The 26,545-nt window shown below is 42.8% G+C and overlaps 1 protein-coding gene across 1 annotated transcript in view; it reads right to left on the bottom strand.

The window, feature by feature from the left end:
- Positions 1-25,990, bottom strand: part of FAM234B (family with sequence similarity 234 member B) — a 35,477-nt gene extending 9,487 nt beyond the window's left edge. Inside the window, exons 1-9 of the mRNA XM_042991795.1 lie at positions 25,905-25,990; positions 14,783-15,181; positions 11,546-11,644; positions 7,762-7,950; positions 6,602-6,732; positions 2,844-2,991; positions 2,342-2,483; positions 1,196-1,339; positions 951-1,032 (exon numbers count right to left, since the gene is read on the bottom strand). Coding sequence (XP_042847729.1) covers positions 951-1,032; positions 1,196-1,339; positions 2,342-2,483; positions 2,844-2,991; positions 6,602-6,732; positions 7,762-7,950; positions 11,546-11,644; positions 14,783-15,181; positions 25,905-25,941 — 1,371 coding nt within the window. The 5' untranslated portion in view covers positions 25,942-25,990. The remainder of the gene's footprint in view (positions 1-950; positions 1,033-1,195; positions 1,340-2,341; positions 2,484-2,843; positions 2,992-6,601; positions 6,733-7,761; positions 7,951-11,545; positions 11,645-14,782; positions 15,182-25,904) is intronic.
- Positions 25,991-26,545: the final 555 nt, after the last annotated feature.

Here is a 26,545-nt window from a genome sequence, read left to right as displayed (position 1 = left end):
CCCTTCCTCATATAAATGTGGTTCAGATTTCCAGGTTCTGCTCATCATCTTTCCCTCCTTTGTTAAGTCTTTCATAACAACCCAACCACCCCAGATATCCTGCCTTCTCTGAAATCTTGGGAAGATATGTACTGAAGTACTAAGTTCATTTATGCCTGCCTTTCCCCACCAAGAGACTTCAGAAGGTTCCTATTGCCTAACTGTGAGTTAAGAATCCAGAAAGGGGGGTGGGGAGGGCAGCGGGGAGGCGGGCAGCACCTGGATGGCTCAGTCAGTTAAGCATCCGACTTCAGCTCAGGTCATTATCTCGTGGTTTGTGAGTTCGAGCCTCACTTCAGGCTCTGTGCTGACAGCTCAGAGCCTGGAGCCTGCTTCAGATTCTGTATCTCCCTCTCTCTCTGCCCCTTGCCTACTCACGCTGTCTCTGTCTCTCAAAAACAAATAAACACTAAAAAAAAATTTTTTTTTTAATTTTTTTTTTTAACGTTTATTTATTTTTGAGACAGAGAGAGACAGAGCATGAATGGGGGAGGGTCAGAGAGAGGGAGACACAGAATCCGAAACAGGCTCCAGGCTCTGAGCCGTCAGCACAGAGCCCGACGCGGGGCTCGAACTCACGGACCGCGAGATCATGACCTGAGCCGAAGTCGGCCGCTTAACCGACTGAGCCACCCAGGCGCCTCCAAAAAAATTTTTTTAAAAAGGAAAAAAAAGAATCCAGAAGTGGGAACTCATGTACAGGAAGGAAGTTAGCTAGACAGGCTTCCAATGCTATAGATTGTAGCACCGAATTGTGAGTTTTCATTTTATCCATCAGCCAGAGTTTGAGTTCTCTGAAGGAAGGGACCAAATTTTAGGTTCTTTTTATTTCTCACAGGGCCTAGCATATGGCTGGACACAACATATATACCTTATATATGTTTCAATTGATTTGAGTCCCAAAGTTTTACCTTTTTCATCCCAACTCCATCCTGTATCTGTAGAAGGAAGTCTAACGTCTGATCATCAGTGAAATACCCAGGAGTAGGCTGGCTGCAAATGAGAACACAGTGATCAGTGGTGAATAAGAAGAAGAGGAAAACAAGGAATTCTCTTCTCCTGCATTGCCCCACATATCAAGCGATTGTTCTGAGGAATTTTGACACATGGGAAAGCGGATCAGAACGGCAAACACACAGAGGAACACGCTGCAAACCTGTGCAGGCCTTGCAGGCTCAATGTCCAGGAAGGTGTCAGATTCTGCCCCCGCAGCAGGACAAGGCCTTGTCTGGCTGTAATCAGGAGGTTGCTGCAGTTGGAATCAGGTGCCTTCACCATCTGGAGTAGCTCGACACCATCACTGAATTAAACAAGAGCCCAACAGTTAGCCTCCAGCTGGGATGAGATTCCCAACCCACCAGCTTGGGCTTTTGGTCTTGGTACTCTTGTATTCATCTCCCACCATTATCTCATCAGGTGGGCACTCTGTCATTCCAGGGAATCTCAGTTTAGAAACCAAACATCCCTAGAGAATTCATGCAAGTTCAAAAGGAACTCCCAGGAGAAGCGCTGCAGAGCCATATCTCTGATGTTAGACGCCCTGGGAAAGATAACAGAGCCAAGGATAATGGCAAGGAAGGCGGATGGAAACCTGGACAGGAGGCCTGAAACTGTCACTAAGCTTGGACAGCAACTCACTTGACACTGCATCAAATTATTTCTCTGTCTGGACAACTGGGACGATTCTATTTAACAACTGCCAAACTGACTGAAACAATGTGATACTGCCAGAGAAAATGCTAGAAAATGATTTGAAACTTCTGACAGAAAAGAATGAAGACAATTACCATCCAGGCCTGGGGTTAAATGGGTAAAATCCACTCCATGTGGAAAATGGCATGCTTTGGATTAAGAAATAAACAAAAATAAAAAATAAGATTTCATGGATGCTAGCCTTGCTTCTGCCAAAATGAGTTTTTAACTAAGAGAAAAACACAGAAGAAGAGTAGGGCAGATGCTTCAGCACAGTTTTACAAGCAGGTCTTTTAAATAAATCTGTCTCCCTACCTGAAGGGTTCTCAGTCTCACCTATCCCACTCTCAGAACCCTAAACAAATATCCTTCTTTGCAACCTATGTGCAGAGTGGTCACAAATCATGATCACCAACACACAGCTATCAACACATTATGTTACCAAGAAAAGAAAGTTTCTAACTCACCAGACCAGAATATGGTATATTAAGGGCAGCACTGTTTCCCCCCAAACTTCTGCCCACTTATTCACCAGCCCAACCAAACTTGGAGACTCCATAACACATGAGATCTCAGATCTCACTGTGACAAAGTCAGACATCTGCCCTACCTGTAAATGTCAATGAGCTCAGACAGGTTGATAGATCTTCGCTTCTCCCATTCTGGCTCTTCTATCTGCAGAGAAGGTGGTAAGCTGTCTCGATTTTGGGCCTGAACAAAAATGTCCCGCAGGGCGACAGCTTGGATATTTCCTAGCACCACAGGAAGAACCAACACTGAGAAGTTGAATTTACTAGAACTCTCCCAGGGTGAGGATCTGAGCAAGAGACACAGAGCCGAATCAGATGGGTCTAATATAGCCCACCCAGTACATATCCAACATGGAGTGACTGGAGAAGTGATTAAGTGGATGCTGCACAGTCTTTGGAGAAGGCAGCTGAGAAAAGCAGAGTTAATAACCCGCAATGGGTGGGGGAGAGTGAGAGGCCCCTGGGACAGGAGGTGGCAATAGGGCTGGTGACAGCAATTCCCGAGCTTTCATTGTCTCAAAAGGGAGGCCTAACACACACACACAGATGGGGAACAGCAGCGAAACTACACTTAATTCTTACCAAAGCCAAAAAGGATATAGACAGCCCCGTTTGTGGTGACGTAAACCTGAGGACCAATCAGATTCCCCACGCCCACAATGTTGTACTTCACAGGTCGGCCCACCGGACTCCCTGTCCGGCCAGACACCAGCAGAAAGCACAGATCTGGCTGAAGAAGCAAAAAAAACAGGAGTCAATAGATGTCATATCGTCTCCTAATCAAGTAGCTTCTACAGAAGTCACTGCGCTCTGATTAGCTAAGGGTTCAGAAACACTTCCCAAAGTTGCACAGCACAAAGCCAAACCTGCTTCCCTTTTTTTCCCTGGAAGCAAGAAAATGAAGCCAATGTCCCATTCCTTGTTAGGTATGTGCAAAAAGCATCTTCATGGTAGCTCAGGCAATTTCTCTGAAGCATGGTTGTTGCTGATTAAGAGTCTTCTGAGGCACAGAGTTCTAGCCGAGAGCTAAGTATAGGACAGCTGACTCCTGGGTCTCTATTCTCATACCCAGAAATCCCCAGTAATATTTGGTCCCAACTAAAATCAACACGGGCAGTCTCTCCCATCATAACATTACATGTCTAGCCTGGCCACTATCAACCCTCAAGCAGAGATCAGCAAACCTATCCTGTGAAGAGTCAAAAGGTGGATATTTTAGGTTTTGCAACTCAGATGATTTCTGTAGCAACTAGTCAACCACCATAGTGTGAGAGCAGCCATCGATAATAATAAATGAAGAGGCATGACTGTGCTCCAATAAAACTTTAGAAAAACAAGCAGTGGGCCAAATCTGGCCTGCAGGTCAGTTTGTCAACCCTGCCCTAAAGGGTTTTCTTTAGGAATAGAGTCACTGGTCACTACAATATGAGGATTGTAGTGATATCCTGACTTAAGTAAAGCTTTTGACGAAGTTTAACATCATGAATTCTTCTGGACAAGATAAAAATATATGGTTTTCAGTGCACCTAGAGTAAGAGTCAATGCCAATCCAGAGGGAGACTTTTGGTGGGATGTCACAGCACTCTGCCATTATCCCATTGCTACTAATCATTCTCATCAAAGACTTGAATGAATAGCTTATCTCAAGCTTATCATAGAACTGAAAGTGATAGCTAATATGCTATATGACAAACTCAAAATTCAAAGCAGTCTTAGGCTTGGAAGATGGGTCAAAATCTGAAAGAAGAAATGGGGCCACTAATGAGTTGATTAAGTAAAAGGTGTGGGTGCTTTAATGGATTATAAACAAAAACTAAATCTTAGAAAGGCTATCGCAATCTTCAGCTGCATTAATAGAAATATAAAGCCTATATCTAAAAAAGTAATAATTTCCCTATGCTGGTAAAACTGGCTATATCACAAATAGAATATTGTTTTCAGATATGGGTACCACATTTTAAAAGAGATATGGATAAAATGGAGTGCAAAGGAAAAGAAAGCAAGAAAGAGAGGGGTCTAGACTTCATTTTGTACAGGGTACAGTATAAGAAATTGGAGGTAGCCTTAGAGTAGCAGGTGTAGTGGGACGAGGCTAAGGGCTAATAGGCCTACATGAAAGCATGTAGAAAGAGGATTAGATTCTTTCAGAGTAGCTCTGTGGGGCTGAAGCTGGAACAGTGAGTGGAAGCTATGAGAAAACAGAATTCTCACCAATGTGACAGAATTTTCTTGACCTGACCAAAAATGAAATGAACTGCCTTATAAATCAGTGATATTCCCATTAGCCTGAGTACTCATGGAGTATGGATGCCAATGTGTCTAGAATACCGTATCAGACTACAGCACAATGGAAGAGGGTTCACCACATGGCTTTTAAGGTCCCTTCCCACCTAGAAGATCCAAACTGTTCTAGACCAGATCAGTTCCTCTCACCCCAAACCAGGTCCCACTGTCCCAAGCCCACCTCACTCTAAACCCAGATCTAAGAACAGAGTCACTCTAAGTCATAGACCTCGTATGTTCTATTCCTCAAGAAGAGAGAGCCTTCTATACTGTAGCTTAGAGTAAACCAGCTTAAGTTTCCCAGGTTCTTTGTTGCTGGCATCATGGTCAAGAGAGGGCAGTAGAAAGATGAGGCTACTGCTGTAAACCCATTGCTTCACTAAGATTTTTTTAATCTATCAACCATCTATCAACTTTTCAGGCAGAATGTGTAAATAAGTAAATTCTGTGACACAAGTTGGGCGATACACATTTTTGCTGTTTGGTTAAGACAAAAAAAAAAAAAAAAAAAAAGCACAGAGTTGGAGCAGACAAGAAGCTAATTCCTCTAATAGAGGCCACCTCACTATGGAGGGTCCTTAGAAGCCAGAACCTCTAGCCTGTCAACCACCTCTGGCTAATAAGCCAAATGGGGTATTAAGGCCGAGATTTTTAAACTTATCCAGGATACAGAAACTTTTTCAATTTCTTGCTATGCCTCTGCTAACCATACTTCCATTGAAAAGAAACTCCCCATACTTTCCACTTTGGCACCTTCAGATAATCACTCCCTGATGGGCATAGTCTTCAAAAATTTCCCTACACCCTGGTCTCTTTATTCACAATGACTGTAATAAAAAAGGTTATGTAAACAATAGTTGAGTTTTGGGTTCAATCTACTTTGAGACCAACTGGCTAGGTGAAGAAAAACTAACAGAAAGTACCCTTAAAACAAACTAGCCTTCAGAAATTTACCTAACTTCTTTGTTTTCATCTTACAAAGTATCACCAGGTGTCCTAGAGCAGTGCTCCTCAACACTTGTGATTGGTGAAGCACTTTCAGTTAGTCTCTGGTGCTCCTGGCAGAAAACCATAAAACACTGATAGATTTCATGCTATTCTAAATAATTTTACTTGCAGATTTTATAACTATACTCCACGCATATGCATTACAAAAATCACAGCAGCAAACACAAGGTCTACTAAAAATTAACATATGCTACCAAATAAAGCAAAATCATCTACATCCACAGTTTTCCACAAATGTTATCTGCCAATTGTTCCTGGCAAACTCACATAGGAAGTCTGAGAAAAAGACTTAGAGGAACTCTGACACAAGCTTGAAGAAAAGCTTTAGGAGTAAAAACTTGAGATAAATCTGTTCATTAACATATTCTTTCCTGTGAATCAGGAGGGAAAACTACTATTATTTTAACTGTGCACAGAATAACTAGTTCCAGTACCCCACAGCTCCAATAAAGCAGAATTGAGAAGCGTAATTTAAGGACCAACGTACTAGACTCAAAGTCTGTATTATCATAGCCTGCGTTACAGCTATCCTTTCTTAGGTCATTGTTGTTATTACTTATTCAATTTACAACATGCTCTATGTACATGAACTATCAGCCTATCTTATTGTTTTATATAAAATAAAAATTAAGTATACATAACTAACAACACAAACGCATGGTCCAATAGGCACTACGTTAGGCACTTAAATACATTAGTTCCAACTTTCACAACAATCCTGTGAGTAGACAGAACCTTCCCATGTCCAGGGCCCACCTGGATCCCATGGCTTGCCCACGGCCACACAGCTACAGCAGAGCACGAATTGAAACACAGACCTATTTGGCTCCAGAGCTCTACCATGTCACAGTCAATGGGAACATAATGAGGCTGCCGGGGAAAACGAGTTCATGATCGTAATTTATTCATTAAGTCTCACAAAGACTATTTGCTTAAACCCAAGCCCTCGTAAAAAGCTTTCGAGCAGCATTTATAATAACAACACTAGGAGCTGACTAAAGTTGGAACATTTCCTATGAGAAACACAGACCATTTAATACAGGGCATACCTGCAATTCCCCAATGGCCAGGACTACAAGATCTCGAACACCATCTTCATCCAAGTCTGGCAGCACCACCCCTGGGGCAGCCAGGGTACCGTTGGATAAGTAGTTTGGGTTTAAAGTCCAAATGGCTTTCCCTAGGGGAGGGCAAAGAGGCTGATCACAATTTACAGCTTTCGGACTCTGGAAAAGGCAGACGCCATGCTCCCAGATCAGAAAAGAGAAACCCAATGGGCAAACGACAGACAGCAGCTCTTCCTTACTTTTTTAGTTTTTATCTTACAGGGGACAAACGGAGCAGGGAGTGTAAGCTGAAATCCTCAAGTGTCTGACTCATAAACCTGTGTGATAACTTCATGCCTAGATTTTTTAGATAAAATAGAAGTGCTGAAATCTCTTCAAGAAAGAGGAGCCCACTTGTCTGGGGCAGAGAAACTGATCTGTAAGAGATTATTACAACTATTAAGGAAACATCCAGGGGCAGCCGGCCAGACCAAGTCTCCCTCCCGCTACCACATGTTCACATGAGCAGGGAAATTGTAGGAGGTTTTCAAAATGACTTCACTTCTGCAGTTAACTCACATTTAAATTTTTTCACTCAAAGTTACCCCACTACCAAACTCCAACCTCTAAAACTGGGAAGGTTGCTATGCATTCATTCAGCTTCGCTCGAGTACACTTATGGTGGTGTCGGGGGCCTTCATTATATTTGATTCTCTTTCACTCCTTGTGTCATGGATGTCTGAGTATAATAAGAAGTCAAAAGGCCAAATCAACATGCATCAACAAACCTTAGTTTCTTCCCTGACCTTTGCTGAGGTGGTTAATGGCCAAGTTTACACAGGGACCCTGTATATATCAGATACAAGAGACAGAGCTTGGCTGTCTTTTGTACACAGCAGGAAAACTAGAAACGAAAAGCCTCAAGGTAGTTTCTGTTTGGGCAATTCAGTTTAGCCCCAACCTAACACCAAACAGGTTTAACCGTGGATCTATTACTCAATCTATTCAAACCCTTTCTCTATCTACCTTAATACTCACCTTCCCAAGTAGTAAAATCAGATTTTCCATCATGCGACAGTGGTAAGGCCCCTTCCACACGAGACTGTTCTGACCAGAGACTGTGACTCACTGGAACAGAGGCTTTTGTGGAAAATGATCTTTACCTGAAGTCGCATTGAACGCACTGAACATCTTATGCGTCCCTGTCACGAGGCAGATGGTCTCAGCCACGCTTCCCGGTATCAGATCCAAACATGTAATATCTCGGGCCTCCTCGGGGAGGGGACTCAACCAGAGTGTGCTGCCATTCATCCCCGAAAGGCACACAAGGATAGCAGCTGGCCTTGAGACACCTAAAAGCACTCGAGAGATACAAGAAAAGAAAGGAGACAGAGAAGATAAACAGTACAGGTGAGAAGGAGGCCAGAAAACCAAAAGTAAATGGTGCCGAAGCAGCACCTCACACCTGTGTATTCTGCTCCTTCCCATATTTCTGGCTCCAAGTCTCAACAACAGAGTTCCTCTCATATCTGCCCAACACACTTCTCACGTAAGACAAGAGGTGTGGACCTCATCCGGGCCACCTTGCGTGCATGTTGCACCTCCCCCAACACGCTTGTTTACATGTCCGTCACCTCAGCCCCCACTAAATAGCAACACTCGTAAGGATAAAGACTGTCACATTAATTTCTGTATCCTCAGTGCCTCACAAAGCACCTAGCACACACAGCAACCAATCGTTTGCTGAATAAAAGGAGCAAAATCTAGAACATGGGAAAGTCACTGCGGAGAACAAAAGCAATCAAGAGGGTAAGGCATGCTCAGAAAAGTCAGACTGAGCTAGAACATGCACAAAGCAGGGGCAAATACCTGAGTTCTGAGACGCCGGGGTGGCTCAGTCAGCAAAGCCTCCGACTCTTGATTTCAGATCAGGTCATGATCTCACAGTTCATGAGATTGAGCCCTACATCAGGCTCTGTGCTGACAGTGTGGAGACTCCTTGGGATTCTCTCTCTTCCCCTCTCTCCGCCCCTCCCCTGCTCTCTCTTTCTCTCTCAAAATAAATAAATAAACTTGGAAAAAAAAAAAAAAAAAAAGAAATACCTGAGTTCTATTCATCGCTAGCAAGTGCTCCCTGAGAGCAGAAAAAATAAAACATTTTAAAAATAAAATCCTGAAGATTACATGTAGCAATGATCAGTAGGCCTTCCTGGTCTAGACTCCCATGGAATCAGCTGATATAGCCCCAGTCAGGAAAGAATACTTGGGAAAACTTAATGTCTATGTTCAAGGACAGCTGGTAAGGGATCAGAGTAGCTCATCTCTTTAGTAAATAATCCTTTACGTCACTTAATTAACAGTTAGAATAACAACTTTCTCTCTTGCCAGTTTTACATTCACTTTCAGGATAGGGATGCTGACTCATCTCAACACTTTCCACTTCCAGCAACAACCAATATGGACAAAGCAATTAAGTTTTAGAGCTTCACTGTACCTATTCCTCAGCACTGCTAATTAAATATACAACCAAAAAACAAGAGACAAGCTGTGGCTCACTGTTTCAGACCCTGTTGCCAGAAGCATTGATACACATGACAAATTACAGTAACATATGTTAGCTTCCGGACTTCCCAGGGTTGCTGTGATTAATATACTGTGCTGTCCTTCCTCCTTAAGGACCCTCTGAGACTCCAGATCAATTCTCTGAATCATCTTTTTCCAGGTGGTAATGGGCTATCCGTTCTCCACCAGACTGTGGCTCCTTGAGGCAGAGACCACATTCATCTTGTTTAGCTTCAATATGACTGGCACAGCTCTATGTAAGGTGCACAGCAGGTATTCAATTCATAGTTGTTGAATAAATGGATGCACAAATGAATAAATAAATAAGTAAATAAATAACATAATCCTTCTTGTGCTCAGTGGCACAGATCTTTGAACCCACTGGCTGGGGTTATGGGCACAGCAGTTTGACATGAGGGTCAAGGATGTGAACTCCAGAGACTCTCAGCTATACAGTTTGATCCCAGCTCTACCATTTACCAGCTATGGGACTTTGCCAAGTTCCTCAAACTCCCTATGTCTGTTTCCCCATATGCAAATGGCGAACAGAGGGATATCAGTCTACCCCATAGGATTATGTTGAGAGATAAATTTGTTCGTAACATGTTATACACTTATACCAGTGCATAGTATACAAGAAGTACCATATGTTAGCTCCAGTGTTTTCATCATCTGTAACAAAATCAGGCTAGTCTGCATTGTGCCCAAACCCATGGCCTTGCCATTAGGAGTCCTGATATATAGCAATCTGTGTAAAACAATAACTGAAAAAAAGTCTCCAGGGGTGCCTGGGTGGCTTAGTCGGTTAAGCGTCCGACTTCAGCTCAGGTCACGATCTCGCAGTCCGTGAGTTCGAGCCCCGCGTCGGGCTCTGGGCTGATGGCTCAGAGCCTGGAGCCTGCTTCCGATTCTGTGTCTCCCTCTCTCTCTGCCCGTCCCCTGTTCATGCTCTGTCTCTCTCTGTCCCAAAAATAAATAAACGTTAAAAAAAAAAATTTTTTTTTAAATTAAAAAAAGTCTCCAAATCTAAAAGGAGATAGGGAAAATTTTTACTTCAAAGGCTAATAGTCATAGACAAAAAAAATGTAATTAAAGTTCAATCATATAAAAGTCAATTAAAGTCAAAAGTCAACCCTCTAGGCTGAAGTTTCTCTCTGCAAACAGATCTATTCCTAAATTGCTTCTACAGATTACACAAGACCCAGAAAGTTTTTTTCTAATAATGTCAGAGAAGAGGGCAGCTTAGCATTACCTAAAACATACCTAGATGTTTATTCCAGTGCCTGGATGATTAAAAAGTAGCTACTAGGGCATCCTCAGCCTCAAACCAGAGTTCCTGTATCAGTTTACAGACTACAGTTTGAATCCACTTTAATGGATGCTGTAGGACAAACCAGAAGCCCCCATGTACCTACACTGAAAATGCAACTTTTTTTTTTTTTTTCCCTGTAGTTGACATATATCACACACTCAATCAGGTTAAGTTGTGGTAAGATTTAATAAAGAGACTGTTTACAAAGTTGTGGTCTGGGTACAGACAAACCACAAGGGATAGTGCAACCCCTGAGAACTGTTACCACTCCCAGGCACAAAGAGACAGGAGAGGAAGTGATTCCTGAAATCCCAAAAAAGAAAGTCCTATGAGAAGACCACCTTAAGAGAGGATGTGACCTATGATCAAGGATGTAGCCAGCCTGAGTTCACCCTGGCAGGGAGGGAGCCAAGGGAATAAATACCCTCCCCCCACTCTCTTCCTCTCCTCCAACTTCTTGCCTGTGCTTCCTATTGGCCAAACCCAATCAGAAGTTGGTAAGCAAGGTAGCCTGTTGACATAATGCCTACTGGTTGGCCTTCCAGTGCAGAGAGCAGGGTGGGAGACCAGAGAGAATGAGAGAGGACTAAACACGAGTAAAAAGAAAGCACCTGGCCAAGATATATGTGTGTAAAAATATGTTAGAACATGAACAGAAGCTTTCTGCTGGGGATGGGAAGGTCAGATTGGATTAGCATTTACTATAATCTAAGAAGCAATGGAAAACTGGCCGGGAGAAAACTCAAGAACCCTGAGAACTAATGCTGTTCATTGGTGTGTAGACAAGTCACTTCCTCTCTGGATCTCAGCTTCTGTATTATGGGACTGGGCGACCCACTAAAAGTTCTTCCAGCTACAACTCTCCATGATTCCTTGAAATGAGCTTTGCTTACACACAGGAGCTTTCCAATAAGGTTAGTCACATATGATAGACCCATGATGACTTTCTATTGACTCCAGATCCTTTTCTATAGTGCCCTTCCGGAGACAACCCTCATGTTTTTCTCTTAGTTCACAGCCCCTCCAATCAATGAACTTCTCCTGTAGCAGCCTCTATAAGACATGTCTCTTACCGACCGCACTCCCATTCCTTGAAGTTACGAAGGAGAGAAGTACATCGCGCAGGCCATCTCCATTCACATCAGCCAATTCCAACGGAGACAGGTCCCCACCTGATGAACACATAAAAACAAAAAAGTCCTGAGTTAAGTCACCACAAACCAGTTCTCCCAGGTTACAAAGGGAACAGACACAGAGCACTGCCAGCACCTCCCTAAAAAATAGGCAGACTTCTGGTTCCTAGATAAGACAGAGTACACACAGTACTGCCTATTCTTCTAAGTGCAGCTCAAGTCCCCAGGCATTACTGAGAAAACAAATGTAAGAAGACTCTGGAAGGCGCAGAGAAGGTAGCATGGCTAGAGATTGCAAAACCCAAGGAATGACAAGGTGATGACTCCCCTGGGCTTTCTTTTGGCCTGAAATGTCCCAGACGAGGTGCTGCAGAAGCTGGCAACCAGAAATGCCAGCAGGTACAGACAAAAAAGGTCCAAGAAAAGCTGGCTCCCCTAGCCAAAGGACCAGGAAAGGAGCAGCATAGCAAGACAGGCAAGTTTTAGATGACAAGTGTTCTACACCAACCAAACGCCATACAGATAGAACTGTGCCCCCACCCCACCCCCACAGCAAAGGCCAAGTGAGAGCCTAGAGTTCCACTTTGCCCAGCTGTAATAAGGCACCCTTCCCCCACCCCAACCAAGGTCACATCGGAGAAGGCCAGGTGGGGAGCCAGGACTTTCATCCCTGCCTAGTGCCCTCCACACACACAAGGGAAGCCTATAGTTTTACCCCTACCTGGCATGAATGAGGCAGCTCGCACCGCCCCTGCCTGGGTGGTGTCAGCAGAGGCCTAGCAGGGAGTCTGGGCTTCCCACTGAGCGGTGACAAATAGATAGTGCCACCCTACCCCTCAACAGTGTGGAGTCAGAGGACACCTGCCAAAGTTGGAGAGAACTCATGCACAGCTGGTGGAAGTGTAAACTGGTACAACCACTACGGAAAATAATTTAACGTAAATTGAACACACACACACCTTATGACCCAGCAGTATCACTCACAGGTTAATGCTCTAGAGAAATGGTCACACACTGCATCAGCAAACATGTACAAGAATCTTCTTAACAGCATTATTTATTTTTTAAAAAATAGAAGTCACCTAAATGTTCATCAACAGTAAAATGAATCAATAAATCATGGGATAATCATACCATGGGAAATCAGTGATGAAAATGAGTAAGGTCCAGTTACAGTATATCAATATTGACGAACCTCAAAAAGCATTTTATAAACATGCTAAACAAAAAGAAAAAACAAGTCACGGAAGCCTGCTTAATTACATTTATACAAAATTCAAAACGGGAAAAATTACTTTACCATGTGGTAAAACTTTAAAGAAAAGTAAAAAAATAATGACACAAAACTCAGGGCAGTAGAACTCCGGCAGGGAGAGGTGGCTTTGGTGAGGAGGGACACATGGCGATTTCAACGGTCTTTATAATGTCTTATTTCTCAAACTCGATGGTGGATACATCAATGATTTGTTCCTAGCCTTTACACCATATACAAATATTATAAGAGCTCACTTAGAACCATCAAAAAAGGAAAGAAGAGGTGTGCCTGGGTGGCTCAGTCATTGAGCATCCAACTCTTGATTTCAGCTCAGGTCATGATCACAGGGTCATGGGATTGAGCCCTATGTTGGGCTCCGGGCTCTGAGCTGAGTGTGAAGCCTGCTTAAGATTCTCTCACTCTCTTTCTCTCTCACTCTCTCTCTCTCTCTCTCTCCCCCTCTGCCCTTCGCCCCTACTTGAGCTCTCTCTATATATAAAATAAAAAAAAATTTTTTTTAATAAATTGAAATCTTTGAAAAAAGGAAGACAGGGAGAGATATCCTGTGTGGTGGGAATACAGCATACGTCACATCTACCCAGTCTTGCCTTAAGAGAAAGTAAAGGTGAGAACACAGAACTCATCAGAAGCTAAATCAACTAAAATTAGTGAAGTGTCAGAGGTAAAATACTTCTAAACGAAGATGATGTAGGGGTTTGGGAGTATCGTAGGGGAGGGAAAATTTCTCCTCTACCTTCTTAGGGTTCCTAGCTGGGACTGAGTAATAAAACATAATGAGATAACTGGTTAAGAAGACAGACTGACGTGACAAAAGGACTCAACGTTTACTGAATGAAATTTCACATGTACGTGGGAGCCCCCACAGAAAAATAAAGACCTGGAGAAGTGCTTACGTACTAGGTTGAACAAAGAGTGGTAGCCATGGGAAGGGAGCTAACACGTCTAAAGAGACTAAAGAAAGAGAAGAGTTATTTTAACAAGGTCTCTGTTTGCACAGACTTCCCTCAGCCTCAACCCCCTGTCTCTGTTGATTAGAAGGCTTCTTTCCTCCTGGTACTGGGAGGGCATCTTTCACATAGGAGTTTCATCTCCTGCTTCAGGGAAGAATTAAAGGTCAAGGTCAGAGTGCCCTTCTTGCATCTGCTGCTATTCATGTGCCTTCAACTCAAAATAAACAATATTTTGTTTGCTGTGACATATTTTGGGGTGGTGTTCTGAACCCCCGCACCCCAAGGCAGTTCATAAAAGACAGGACTGTTTGGCACTCACAGCTCAGATGGAATCGCATTCTGGACCCAGAGCAAGCTGTTTTAAAGAAACCTGCCCCAGAATGAGACAAAATAGCTAGAATTACTTGGGTGGCACCAACCTAACCATTAGGAGCAAGAAAGAAAACTTACCGCAAGAAAACAAGTCGACTTTACTTGAAAGAAATTATTTCAAAATTCAAATTGGGTGAGGCTCCTATAATCGACAAATGCCTGAGGGTCCTACAAAGCCCTGGCCTCTGGTCTGGCCAGGCCTTGAGCCTTACTTTTCTCTGTAAATAGCCCGTCTCACAGCTTTGCTCTCCCCTGACAGTGTTGGCTGCACTGCAAGGACCCAGCAAACCAATGCTCTGTCCTATCTGCATCTAATTAAGACCAACGCCAATAGAAACACAACAGAGCAGCGACCTTCCCAAGCTTCTGGAGCTGTATCAATCTTTTTGTTTTATTTCCAATTTTAACCTCCTAACCACCTCCACACACAGGGAGAGGAATGCTATATGACACACATTTATTTGTAAAGACCTGGAGGGAATTTTCAACGTCATCAGCATACAGTTTTACAGAAGTTTTACAAAATTACATGTAAACTTGAAGTTTTCCACAATTGGGGCTGGAAATCCTGCAACTCACCTCTCTGGGGGCCCAGGTGGCGGCTCCAAGTGCTGTGCAGATCTCTGGGGGGACAGGGGATCAGGAAAGCACACACGAGCACCAGGATCATGGAGATGACCAAAGTTAGCAGGAAGACAGATGTGCGTACGTAAGACACGATGGAAGAGGTTGCCTTCTGCTCCAGGCCCCCAAGAGGTTCTGAGGGGTACCCCTCTGTGGCGACTTCTGAAAGATGCGGCTTTGCAGCCCCCACAGCCTCAGCATCTGAGTCAGGTTCTGGCACTTCTCCCAGAGGGCTCTTCCCGTTTTTGACCCCTCCATTCTTCTGCTGCAAGTTGAGCACAAGGTCATCCTCGCTCTCGTCACTGTCGGCCTGTGTGAGGGGGTCATACTCCCCTAGATCTGGACTTTTCTTCCCTGAAACACAGAAAGACGGGATGTCAGGAAGAACTAGGAAGGAAAAACCCTCAACAATTACATGGCAACTGTGAACAGCTAAAAGAACACACAGAAAACAAAATAACTTAAGTTTACAAACTTAAATCTTGATGGCTATCTATAAAACAGATGCCCAGCAAAATGGGGAAAGAATGGGGGGGAAGAAAATCAGTGTTCTAGAATTATTGCTTTTATGACTTTAAAAAATTGGAAAAGAAACAAAGTGGCAAATTTCAAATACCTTTTTAGTTTTTTTTTTTTCAATATATGGAATTTATTGTCAAATTGGTTTCCATACAACACCCAGTGCTCATCCCAAAAGGTGCCCTCCTCAATACCCATCACCCACCCTCCCCTCCCTCCCACCCCCCATCAACCCTCAGTTTGTTCTCAGTTTTTAAGAGTCTCTTATGCTTTGGTACCTTTTTAGTTTTAAAAAAAAACTCTTAATTTGTGTGAATCTCACTAAAGAAAGACATGGCTCTTATATCAACCTTCCATATGCCTTATGTGCAGATTTCCTTTGATTTTCTTAGATCTGTGATGTTCCAATCCTTCCTGGAACTTGCCTAAACTTCAGAAGAATCGTTCTCTGGGCACTGCTTCTCACAGTCGGATATTCGTGGCTTCCTAATGGTCTCCACAGAAACAGCTTGCAAAGTAGAACACTGTCACCTGAAAACTCACTTCTGAGAAACTTCCTATGATTCTAAAGCCCTGTCAGTACATGTTTCAGTAAACACTGTTTACCTTTAAAAATGCTATTCCGACCAAGTATTTTAGGAGGGGTGGGATCAAGCAGGAATGCAGCGGTAAAGGATTTTTCTCAAAGCTGGCTTACACAACAAGCGCCCTATTTTTACTTAGACTCTACATTTATTTGGGGTGGCTGACAGGTGAAAATTATAGGAGAGCTGGAGCTCCCTATGTTGTTGGGAGCAACACTTGCTCCCAAGCCACTCCTTGACCCTCACCGCCAATGACTAACTGCTTTTATGCCTTTAGTTCATGCTATCACCATGCAAAAACCAAGAAAAAATTTCCAGTGTTAGAAATTACATGGTAAGTTGTACTAACATAAACTCCATTGTTAAAGCTTTTATTAAGAAGAAATGTAAAGGGGCACCTAGGCTCAGTCAGTCGAGCGTCTGACTCTTGATTTCAGCTCAGGTCATGATCCCAGCATCGTGGGATCAAGCCCCACATCAGGCCCCTGTCAGACTCCATGCTGAGCATGGAGCCTGCTTAAGATTTTCTCTCTCTTTCCTTCTGCCCCTCTCCCAACTCTCCCCTCCATCAATCAATCAATCAATCAATCAATCAATCGTGTTTAAAAAAGAAATATAAAAAAGAAAATACGACCCAGTTAATTAAAAAGGAAAAAAGAAAAATTCTTGATGTTGATCTCTGCCTCTTGTCACTGTGATCTTGGTGATGTCACTCCATATATTATGTCTCATTTACTCAAGACATAATATGAAGCAATAAAACACTATATAGAAACCAATATGGGAAGTAAAATCTTTAGTGTAAAGCTTAGTGCTTGGTACACAGAAAATCAATAAATATTTTATTAAAAAAATAACCATTGATGGGTATTGAGGAGGGCACCTTTTGGGATGAGCACTGGGTGTTGTATGGAAACCAATTTGACAATAAACTTCATATATTGAAAAAAAAATAAACATTACACAGATATACTTTATAACATTAAGTATTTTACAAAAAAAAAGCACAGAAGATACTGAGCAAACTGGCATTCTATTAACTAGACACTCCTATGTATTTTCACTTTCAAAGCTATTCATTTTATCAACAAATATTGGATTTGTCTTGTAAAGGCACAAATTGTAAGAAAATAGACCAATTATTAGGAATTTAATTCAAAATAGTATTTCCAAATTATGCTATAAAGTCAGTACAGGTTTTAAGCTAATCTTCTACAATTTATATATCTACTCCGTGAACCAAATTATTTTATTAATTAGGGTACCCCATTTTCTAACTGTCCCATATAATTTTAGTTATAATAATCTGCAAACAGAACCATAGGCTGTTATAATAATATTAACTCTAAAACTTAAAACAAAAAAATTTTTTAACTAAAAGGATATACCTGATGGGATTAAAAATGTGATATATACATCCCATGGATTACTATCCCACCTTAAAAAGTAAAGAAACTCTAACATGCTATATAATACAGATGAACCTTGAAGGCATTATGCTAAGTGAAATAAACAGAGACACTGTATGATTCTTATATGAGATATTTATCTAGATTAATCAAATTCATAGAAACAAATTAGAATGTAGTTTCCAGGGCCTGGGAGTATGGGTAAATGGGGATTTGTTATTATTTAATGGGTATAGGTTTCCCTCACTATCCAAAAGTAGAGTATTCCTGTCAAAATCCTCCTAAGCTGTAATAGCATAAAACAAAGAAGCAATTATCATTAATTTATATGGAAAATTTTTTTGAGCTTTCCCAGACCCAAGCAATAACCTCTCCTAGGCTTTTCTGATACCTCAGGGCACATCTTGCTAATGGATGCACAAAATAAGTTGGGATAAAGCACAGATGCCCCCAGACACAGTTCAAAGCCCTGGCGGCTTGGGGCTGAGATGCTGAGGGTGGTTCCCAGGCAAGGAGTTCGGCGGGACCCCTCCCACGGCTGGGGTGAGCGCTGCCTCTCTAATGACTTGCTGCAAAACAAGCACCGAATGCTCTTTTCACTTTTTGCCTTTTTTCACAAAAGCAAAAATCCTCTTTGGATTTCTTTAGGTTAGTGAAAATAGGCACTGACTCAGGTCTTTCATAAAAGCAAAGGGACATAATGCAAACTATCAAAGAGCGGGGGATGCCTTACAGAGTTTCAGCTTTGCTAGACAAAGTTCTAGACACTGGTTGCACAACAATGTGAATATGCTTAACAATACTACATTTAAAATTGGTTACATTTTAAACGTGCATTTAAAAATGGTTGAGAGGGTGACTTTTATGTGTATTTTACCATGATTTCAATTTTTTTTTTTTAACATTTATTTATTTTGGAGACAGAGAGAGACAGAGCATGAACGGGGGAGGGGCAGAGAGAGAGGGAGACACAGAATCAGAAGCAGGCTCCAGGCTCTGAGCCATCAGCCCAGAGCCCGACGCGGGGCTCGAACTCACGGACCGTGAGATCGTGACCTGAGCTGAAGTCGGACGCTTAACCGACTGAGCCACCCAGGCGCCCCTAAATTTTTTTAATTAAAAAAAAAAGACTACATCTAACAAAGAGGAAATCAAACACCCACCATGCAGTCACTCAGCATACACCTGAACATAAGCAGTGTGAGGGAAACTCACTGCCCTCCAATCCAGAAAGCAGTTCCATACACTGATTCGAGAATCTGTTTCTGGCCATTTGCCGATTATCTGCCCTAGTTCTAACTTCTGGGACCCCTCTTCCACATGCAAGTCCTTCAAAACATAAAGACACCAGTCATAAGAAAAGTATGGCATGGTGTTTAAGAGTTCAAGTCTTTACAGGCAGACAGACAGACAAGACAGACAGTCAAATCTTGGCTCCATCTCTTTTTAATCATGTGACCTCAATTAATTTCTCAGCTTTAGTAAGCCTTATTCTCCCCATTTCTGAAATGGGGCAATTATTTTTCCCACCTCATGCAACTATTTTTGAGGATTAAATAAGATAACATATGCATGGTCCTTAGGGTCTGGCTTATAGTTGCAGTCAACAGATTTCAGCTTCTATTATTACTGTTGGCATTATTTCTCCCAACTGCCCAATCTTGTCTTCCCCAGGTTAAATGTCTCCACCTCCTTCAACTCGTCACTTGAAGAAGCACCGTTTCACGTGTCCTCAACATCCTGGTTGCTCTGCTCTGGACACAATGTGATATGTCAGCGCTTCTTAAAGTATGGTTCTTGGAACTGGATACAATCCCCAGGGTGCAGTCTGACCAGGCCAGGGGAGGGAAGAACCATGTCCTCCCTAATCTAGAGAATACGCTACAATTTGATTACTGTAACCTAATATCTTGCCAGCTTTCTCGGCAGTCACATCACACAACGGATTCAACTCAAACTCCCAAGTATTGTCTACATACACTCAGGCCATCTTATATAATGGTACAATTGGATTTTTAACATCAAGTGAAAAATTTAGCATTGATACTTACTAAATTCAACCTTGCTTGTCAGTTGCCACCTTGCAACAAATATACCAGTCTAAAACAGTCAAAGTAAAACCATTACTAAAATATTGGCTAACAAAACAGTTTAAAAGAAATGCATTTTATGATATCACACACTATCACAGGCAGGAAGAGAACTTGGCTGCTTATGCTACAGAAACTAGTAAAATCTTTACTAAACCTATAAAAATAATCTGCAAGCATCCTTTGAAAATCAGCTGCTCTTGAAATGGTCTCTGTAAAATACTATATACTTCCAGTTGATGATAGCAAAGGAAAGCATTTCTGTCAGTAGTCGTCCTAAAAACTGGGGGGTGGAGGGAGGGGTGTAATAAAATGGGAGAAAAGAAAACAACCACATTCCCAAACTACAATTTATGAAAAATTGTTGCCAAATGCAGCAAAACTTGTATCCTATTGAGGAAGCACAGTAAGAGTAGATACATGCATCTCAGGTCCCCACCAGTGAGCAGAGTTCACAGAGTTAATAATGACAACAATAAAGGTGATGGCAATGATGATAACTGAAAAGTAGGAGTGCCTACTATCCTGGGCACTGGTCCAAGCATGTTAATTCATTCCATCCTCATGACAACCCTGGAAGGTAGGTATCGTTGTTGTTGTTGTTGTTGTTGTTATTCCCATTTTACCAACAAGAAATGAAAATATAGAGAGATAAGTTGCATAAGATCACAGAACTAGGGAGAAAGAGAGCCAGGATTCAAACTCAGGCAATCTGACTACAGAATTCACAATCCTAACCAATCAATTGTATTACCTCCCTTGTTCCATGGATATATAGCCAAACTGGTTATTTCTTGCTTAGAAAGACCAAGTCCGGGGTCCCAAAGGCATCAATGGGCCCCATTCAACACCACAGACTCAAAAGCAAGGTAAGAGTAAATGAGAAAGGCTTCTATGTTTACAGGAAGCAGGCTGTCAGCCTGGCAGGTAAGAAAAGTAGCTGTACACAGTCAGACCTGAAGAGGGGGATTTTTTTTTTTTTTTTTAAACAGGCTGGGGCCCAAGTAGATTAAATTCTAGCTTCTAACTGCCCTGGCTCACTCCCCCAGCCTCTGCCTGCATGTCAGCCAAGAGCTAGCTATAAAACAAATGACCATTAAATATGATTTATAATCAGAAAGAAGCCATCATTAGTACTTATTCTATGAGATACTTCAAAGTTCTGCAAATATCAAGAAAGAAGTTACAAAAAAACATAGCCAACAAAATCTACTGAGGAACCAATGCTGGACAAATTATGCCACAAAATGGAAGAAATAATGAACAGATACTTCCCCAGGGAATCCAAGAAATTAAAGAAAACAGTTTCTCTGAAATAAGAGTACACACACACACACACACACACATAATATTTCTAAGAATAAAGGACAACTGAATAGAGAAGATGAGAAGTAAACAAGCAGGGCTCAGAAAAACAATGGAAAAAATAATAAAACAAGTTTAGAAAAGATACCCTTACTGGAATGAGCAAACAGGCAGACATGGCTGAAAAGAGTCCGAGATATAAAGGGCAGACTGGTGGAAAATCAAGCAAAATGAAATGGAAACAAGAATGGCTGGTAGTTCCAAGCACTTAGTGTGCCCTCTTCCACACCCTTTTACTGCCTTATCTCTGCAAATCTTCATAACAACTTTTGGAGACAGAAACATTATTATCTCCGTTTTCAAGATGAAGAAACTGAGGTTTGGAAGTTTAAGTAACTGGGCCCACAGTTAAACAGCAAGTAAGCAATAATGCAAGCATTCAAATCCAGGCAGTCTGGTTTTGAGGTCTCCCATGGAAAAGATCAAGGCTTTCAAGAAGACTAAAAAGGCATAGATACAGACAGCAAAAGTGACCCAATATATGCGTAACTGAAGAAGACAACGGAAAAGAAAATGGAACAAAAAACAACAATTAAAAGACATGCCAAACAAGCTCCTGTAATACAGCAAGACCCAAAATGGTAAAGGGTACACTGAGTCCCAAGAAAAACTGATACAGAATAATCAATACTGAAATATATTGCAAAAAAGGGGCTAAACTTCAAGGACAAAAAAAGAATCATATACGAGCAGCCAAGCCAACGGAAAGAGAATCCAGTCACTAAAGATGGGAACAAAAACCAGGCTAACTTAGTAGTGCAATTGCTGGGTTGTAGGGTTTTGAAGGGGCACATGCACCCCAATGCTTACAGCAGCACTATTAACAATAGCCAAAGTATGGAAAGAGCCCAAATGTCCATCTACGGATGAATGAATAAAGAAGATGTGGTGTACACACACACACACACACACACACACACACACACACACACAATGGAGTATTACTCAGCAATCAAAAAGAGTGAAATCTCGCCATTTGCAACTACGTGGATGGAACTAGAGGATATTATGCTAACTGAAATTAGAGAAGGACAAATATCGTATGACTTCACACATACGTGGAATTTAAGATATAAAACAGATAAGCATAAGGGAAGGGAAGCAAAAACAATATAAAAACAGGAAAGGGGGCAAAACATAAGAGACTCCTAAACAGAGGGTAACTGGAGGGGTTGTGGGAGGGGGGATGGGCTAAATGGGTAAGGGGCATTAAGAAATCTACTCCTGAAATCACTGTTGCGCTATATGCTAACTAACTTGGATGTAAATTTTAAAAATAAAATAAAATAATCAGGCTAACTTCTCATCAGTAACCTATATTATCAAAAGATAGTGTATTTTTCCAGACATTACACAAAGCCCAGCTTAATTATTCCAGACTATAAACTTGATCAGAGAACTCCTATGTAAATATGTTTGCTATCTTTCACAGAAAGACAAGGGACTGTGAAGTATAAAGTACACCAACTTGCCTGAAGTTATAATCATGATCAAATCCACACTTCAGAAGGCAGGGCACTTTAGCACTCTTTTCTCTACTGATTACAGCCACCACCCATATTTTTAATCAATGAAAGGTTTTCAAAGAATAAAGGAGAGGATACTGATTTCATAATGTATCAACATAAATGAGCTTTCCACAGCTATCACTTTTCACCTTAGGAAGACTGAGGATGCCAGTTAAACAGCATTCCCAAAATGGTACAGAGGAAAACAGGAAGGAAGTGCAACTGTATCTTCCCCAGGTATGTTCAGGAAAATATGGTGTAAAACACACCATTCTGTGATATGTGATCATAGATTAGATTATCCAGGGCCCATAACGATTCTAAATTACACATAATAAAACAAATCATTACAGTAACATTGCGCTCTGATATACCTTTCAGGGTTTGACCTTCAAACTTTAAAATGGACTAAAAAAAAATATTTACTTAAGATAAGTTGTTCCACAGGCTGCTTTATGAATGTCACATTGTCCTTCTGTTACTAATTTACCCTATCATATGCATGTGAGCCAAACATCTTTCCATCTTGGGCTTAGTGGAAGGGTAAGAGACTGAAATAGATTCCAAGCAACTGTCCTTTCTTCACCAACTTGATGACATCTGTCATTAGCTCACTGTTACATTAGGCCTTCCTTCAGGAAGCACATTCCTAAATGAGCCTGGTGCTAACAAAGATGATAATAAGAACTAACACTTACTGAATAATAACAAACCTCTTCAGTACATCCATTTCTTCTACTAAGACAAATAATCCCGGGGCGCCTGGGTGGCTCAGTCAGTTAAGCATCCAACTTCGGCTCAGGTCATGATCTCACGGTTCATGGGCTCATGCCCGGTATCCGGCTCTGTGCTGACAGCACGGAACCTGGAGCCTACTTCAGATTCTGTGTCTCCCTCTCTCTCGCCCCTCTCCAGCTCGCACTCTCTCTCTCTCAAAAATAAATAAACTTTGGAAAAAAAATTTTTTTTATTTTTTTTTAACATTTATGTATTTTTGAGACAGAGAGAGACAGAGCATGAACGGGGGAGGGTCAGAGAGAGGGGGAGACACAGAATCCGAAACAGGCTCCAGGCTCTGAGCTGTCAGCACAGAGCCTGACACAGGGCTTGAACTCACGGACCGCGAGATAATGACCTGAGCCGAAGTCGGACGCTTAACCGACTGAGCCACCCAGGCGCCCCCCAAGAAATTTTAAGCCAAATAACCCCATGAGGTAAATATGTAGCAGAGTGTGCAGTACCTAAAGAATTTTCCACAATAATAGTATTACGACACATGAGCAAACTAAAGCTTAAAAAGATTAAATAACCAATCTGGTAAACACTGGACTTGAACCCAAAGCTGTGTCATGCTCTTAGTTACCATTCTAGTCTGCTTCCTTACACATAGAAATAGTGAGGATATCACTGTGGTGATCATTTTGCAATATATACAAATATCGAATCATTACGTTGTATACCTAAAACTAATAGGATGTGTCAATTAGACTTCAGTTTAAAAAAAAGAGACGATGTTAACTAAGGTAACATAACACAGTAGCCCAAACTGGATAACAGCCTCACAGTCCCAATCACAGGAAATCCAAAAAAAAGTTATTAAGAAGGCAACTTCTACCTAATATAAAAACTAAAAATTGTATTTGGGGCAGTGGGGAGAAACGACAAAAGGGAGACAAGCAAAAGTACTAACAAAAACAAACAAAAGAAACCACAACCCACATCATTGAAGAGAACACATGGCCATTGCACCCGGGCCTTAAAAAGTATGGAACATACCTGTCTCTTCAGGTCCAAGGCGCTGTTCAAACACAGGCCCAAGGACCAGACTATACTTTCCCTACCCTGTCAGCTGAGTTACTGCAACTGAATACTCCAGGGAGTGATAGTGTCACAGCCTTACGACGTGAGAATGCAAAAGAGCTCAAGGGTTTCAAAAGCGTTTTTCTTGCATTCCCATCCTTAGAGAAGAATAATTATCTATGCCGGAAAAAAAGAAAAGGAACTTAAAAGAAATAAATCTAAATATGTCTGACATCTCATTATCCTTGGAGAGGATATCATCCTACACTAAGGATATACAAACTCTCTTTAAAGTTAATTAATCCTGGGGCGCCTGGGTGGCTCAGTCGGTTGAGTGTCTAACTTTTGATTTCGGCTCAGGTCATGATCCCAGGATCATGGGATCGAGCCCCACATCCAGCTCGGTGTGGAGTCTGCTTAAGATTCTCTCTCTCTCTGCCCCTCTCCCCCGCTTGTACTCTCTCTGCATTCTCTTAAAAAAAAAAAACAAAAAACTAATCCTGCAGGTAAAGGCACACATCCATCCCCCACTTCATTCCAATGTTACATACACATTCCAAGACAGATATTATCAATGTTCCTTCCAATGTTCTAATGAGCCCATGTCAGGGGAAAAATGTCTCAGGTCACGAAGTCTGGGGACAGAAATGCAAATTCATACCCAACCCAGTGTCATCCATGGCACAATGTGGCAGCAGGCTGGAAGCTCCTTTAGAATAAAGTCCCTGTGATACACCCTGTGATGCCATATGCTGGATTATCCACCAGACACCAAACTAGCCCTTTCTTCTGATGCCAGTGAAAGCAACTGTTTTTCCTACTAACCCTGCTTTTCCCACTATCACCGTATCAGCAAATGCATGTTTGCAGCTTAATGTTCAAAATTTATTTGGGCAGGACAAATATACTTTTATTTAAAAAAGCAAGCTTGTAGCGGCACAGTCCCATTCTGGAGGTTTAAGAGAAAATTTTTAAAAACTTGAAGCTGCTGCCCAAAGTACTGAATTAGCTCTAGAAGTTGTCGACACTACCAGTGTGCCTCCTTAAAGAACATTCCACAATTTATCTGTAACTTTCAGGGGCCAAATCCTTTCCCTCCTCAATACTTAGCCTTGAGAGCCAGAGGCTGATCAATAGGAATCAAACCCCAGGATCTAGAATCAAGAGACCCCAGAGGTTCTAGTCCAGGCGTTTCCAATACCGTTTTTGCGACCTTGGGACAAGTCAATTAGCCAAATAACTCTCATTTTCCTCTTCTGTAAACCAGAAGGGGTAAACACCTGTCCCGTTTACCTTATGGCTGCGTCAGTGGTGTCATTAAGCGGAGAGGCTGCTCCAGAGGGTGGCCCGCTGTCCTGCAGCTCCTGTCCCCCCTCGCCCGCAGGGCCAGCCCAAGACAGAAAGAACTGGGGACCCTGCGGTATGTGGTCCACGGCGCTCAGGAAAGGATGCTCCCCTCACCAGCCCTCCCTTTGGGATGGCGGCGACGCGCGCTCTGACTGCCGCCCTCGAAGCAACGCCCGCCTGCTCCAGGCCACCAGCCCCGCGCGCCTCCAGCGCTCCCTCCCTTGAGTCTCCCAAGCTCGCCCCGCGCCCGCGACCCCCGACCAGCCTGGCGCCCCTCTCGCCCCCTGGTGGTGACAGACCCCCAGCCCGTGGGGGCTGCACTGGCTCGCCTCCGCGCGCCTGCATCTACGCTGGGGCTGGGGCCAGGCCCCGACCGGCTTCGCCTCCAGCGCCTCGCCTCCCAGTCTCCCCAGGGCCCGCGGGAGCAGGGTGGTCGCGAGGCTGCGACTCCTTACCCGGGAGCTTGAGCGCCCTGGACAGCACAGTCGCCATGGCGGAGGCCCCGGTGCGCGTGCGCGCGCCCGCGTCCTGCCGGGAAGTGTAGTTCGCAGCGGGCCGTGCGCGGGACTGGGACCGGGGAAGGTGGGAGCCGCGAGGCAGAGCAGAGCCGGGGGAGGCGCGGGGTTGCGGCACCGGAGTCCACGTGCACGCTTCTGCCCGCTCTCCTCCCGCCCACTCGGAGCCAGACCCCTTTCCCGGCAAGTCACTTCACTGCTCTGAGTCTCACTTTCCTGCTCAGTGAAATGGGGAAATAAGAACTACCCCGGAGGCTTCCAGTGAGAATGGAATGAGATAGCAGGTATTAAAGCAGGAACTGGTTGTGAAATGAGCCTGGGCTTTGGAGTTAGACGGGATTTGAATCCTACCTGCATACCTTGCCAGCTGGGCCATCTTGGTCAAGTCACTTGGCATGACTAAGCTTCAGCTTCGTTTTTTAAATGGAGACCCTACCTAATTCACAGGCTTATTGTGAGAATTAGATAATCTGTTTAAGACACAGGGCACACACACAGTAAGCGCTCAGTAAATGTGTTTCTTTATGTTTCTTAGGTAAAGGGTGAGGTTTCTTAGGCCTCTAACGCTCGTCTGGTGTTTC

The sequence above is a fragment of the Panthera tigris genome, chromosome B4, assembly GCF_018350195.1.
Source record: "Panthera tigris isolate Pti1 chromosome B4, P.tigris_Pti1_mat1.1, whole genome shotgun sequence".
Lineage (NCBI taxonomy): Eukaryota > Metazoa > Chordata > Mammalia > Carnivora > Felidae > Panthera > Panthera tigris.
The sequence above is the reverse complement of the archived record's forward strand: the minus strand, read 5'-3'. Positions and strand labels throughout refer to the sequence as shown.